A 2,739-nucleotide genomic window follows, 5' to 3' on the forward strand; every position below is an offset into this window, starting at 1 on the left:
GCAAAATGTTTACCAGTCAGCTATTATTGCAGCTGATGTTTTTTAATAACACTAGAACTGCCAACTGCAATTTTGAACATTTTAAAAATGAATGTGAATGGCTCCAGACCAGTGGTTCTTAAGCTTGTTGGAGGTACCAAACCCCACCAGTTTCATATGCGCATTCACCGAACCCCTCTTTAGTGAAAAATATATATATATATTTTTTTTTTCAAATTCAAGACATAGATATGTTTTTTACTGGTGCACAAAATGAGCCGTGCATGAACATCACCTTGTTCAAAGAACAAAACCAACACAATGCATGAACTTACAACAAATTACATACCTGCAAATCAGTGTGACTTCTGCTGTTGCCTTTGAGAGACCAGTTCAGATATACGTGGCTTCACCTTGGCAAGTGCCATTGTGTCATTTTCACAGAAAAGTCTGTTCCTTTTCTTCGTTTTTATGTCCAGCATCGTCGAAAAGGATTGCTCGCAAAGATATGTTGTAGCAAATGGTATAAAAAAATCCAGGGCTTTCTTAGCAATAATTGGATACTTGTCCATTTGTCGACACCAAAACGTTGAGAGCGTTGTTGTTCTGAAGAGTTGCTGTTGAACCTGGCTCTGCTGAATTTCAATGATTTCGTCAAGGTATTCATCATTGCCATCTGCTGTCTCAACAGCAAACGTGAACGGCTGTCTCACCCATGCTGGATATGACTCTCTTGTAGGGAAATATCTGTCGAGAGACTTTGCAAGCTCATCTAAGTGCGTTGCAATTGTTTGCTTCAGTTCCGTGGATACAGAAATATCTCCGATTCCAGACACATCTTCGACCTTACTTACACAGTTGTCCAGAAGGGGGAAGTTTCCAAAGTTGTTGTTCTCTGTTCGTCGTTTCCATAACGTTAGCTTTTTTTGAAAAGCCTTCAGGTGTTCTTCCGCTTCTATGATATTGACTCCACCACCCTGCATCTGCTGATTGAGATGATTGAGAGCTGTGAATATATCAGCCATGTACGCTAAAATGAGAATGAACTCAGGATTTTTGAAGCAATCTGCATGACAGTGTTGGTGCTCTTGCAAAAACAGGGCTAATTCCACACGCATGGCAAAAACACAATTCAGCACCTGTCCCCGGGATAACCACCGAACACTAGAATGGTACAGAAGTACCTCGAATTCAGAGCCCATTTCTTTACACAGCTCACTGAAGATGCGGTGCCTCAGAGCACTATTTCGCACATAGTTCACACATTCCACCACGGTTTTTAATACTTCTGCCATTTTTGGAGGCAAGGTTTTTGTTGCCAGTGCATGCCTGTGCAAAATACAATGAGTCACAATGATGTGTGGTGCATCGGCTTTTACTAGCGCACCAAAACCAGAGTTTCTTCCCAGCATGACTGGAGCTCCCTCCGTACAAACTGCAGAAACCATGTCCCATGAAAGATTGTTGTCTCTGAAGAAGTCATCCACAAGCTTCTTCACATCGGCTGCCTTAGTTGTTGTTGTAAGAGGCTTAAAAAATAAAAAACCTTCTTTTATCATGTCATCTTTCACATAGCGCACAAAAACAGTAAACTGGCTTAGATTAGCAACGTCTGTGCTCTCATCGAGCTGAAGGCTGAATTTTGCCTCATGTCTTCTATTCTGTCGCTGACGGTGTCATTTGAAAGAGGAAATTGGGATTAATTTACCTTCGGCCGCTGTTCCAAGTATCAGATTTGCCATCTTTAACGCGGCTGGTTTTACAAGTGTTTCACCAATGGTGTGTGGCTTGCCCTGCTTTGCGATCAGGTAAGCAACTTTGTACGATGCTGTGAGGATCGGTTTGTTAACGGGTACAAATCCAAGAGCAGGCAGAGTGGGCCTTTCATCGAATCTGTCTCTCTTCACCTTGAATTCAGCAAGTGTTATGTTCATGTATTCCCCGTCTCCATGCAGCTTCAAGAAGTGTTCCTTTAGTTTTGCCGGTGCGAGACTAGAGTTGCTCAACTTGGCGTTGCAAATCATGCAGATAGGACGCTCACTCCCATCACGTTCCGTGATACATGTGAATCCATATTGTACATATTCGTCCGACCACTTTCTTCTTTTGCCCGACATAGTTAGTATGGATTAAAATGTTAAAAAAAAAAATCACACGAAGTACTACCACGACATTCACATGTTGACTACTGTGCGCGCTACATTCCCCGCAGCCCTGATTGGCCAAGCAGTGTAGCATGATCATCTGCAGCCAGTGATGGCCAGAAGGGGGCGTGTCATCACAAATTTACACGATAATTCGGGTGTGGCTGGACCTCTGCGGTGGAGGCTCTGAGACCGACTCACCAAACCCCTAGGGTTCGATCGAACCCAGGTTAAGAACCACTGCTCCAGACTGAGGCAAAGCAGCGTGGACGATGGATGGGAGGACGATGCAGGTCCAGTGAAGAGAAGGGCGGATGTGAACAGTGTGATTAACTTTCACTTTTACAGTAATTAAGTTATTAAAATGTGTTTCTTTTAAATAGATTTAAAATGTAGGCAATGAGCTGTTTAGTCTGTTTCACAGTGAGCTCTGTGTTTACACATTCTTTACTTTAGCATGACTAATACCACAAGTTATCCTAAATTAATTTTCAACTCTTTGAAAAATGTTATTAGTCTACAATAATGAAATTATTCAGATGTGTTTGATTTTGTGTTATTGCAGAAAGTTAATTCTGTTCATCTGGACATTGCATTTTCAGTGGAAGACACATTT

The 2,739-nt window shown here is 42.1% G+C and overlaps 1 protein-coding gene across 1 annotated transcript; it reads right to left on the minus strand.

Moving 5' to 3' along the window:
- Window positions 1-202: 202 nt before the first annotated feature.
- On the minus strand, window positions 203-2,532 carry LOC120743437 (protein ZBED8-like). Its single transcript, XM_040047085.1, has 2 exons — window positions 653-2,532; window positions 203-615 (listed from the first exon to the last, which is right to left on the minus strand). The coding sequence occupies exons 1-2, from the start codon at window positions 1,536-1,538 to the stop codon at window positions 449-451; spliced, it is 1,053 nt and encodes a 350-aa protein (XP_039903019.1). The 5' UTR covers window positions 1,539-2,532; the 3' UTR covers window positions 203-448.
- Between the last annotated feature and the right edge of the window lie 207 nt (window positions 2,533-2,739).

Source organism: Simochromis diagramma, unplaced genomic scaffold (genome assembly GCF_900408965.1).
Source record: "Simochromis diagramma unplaced genomic scaffold, fSimDia1.1 OVJJ01000715.1, whole genome shotgun sequence".
NCBI lineage: Eukaryota > Metazoa > Chordata > Actinopteri > Cichliformes > Cichlidae > Simochromis > Simochromis diagramma.

Excerpts from the sequence above, each read along its gene's own strand:
- LOC120743437 (XM_040047085.1), bottom strand. The coding sequence starts at position 1,538 with ATGATAAAAGAAGGTTTTTTATTTTTTAAGCCTCTTACAACAACAACT. Across the intron at positions 616-652 it reads TGCTGTTGAGACAGCAGATG|GCAGAGCCAGGTTCAACAGC; the intron begins GCAATGATGAAT and ends CATTGAAATTCA.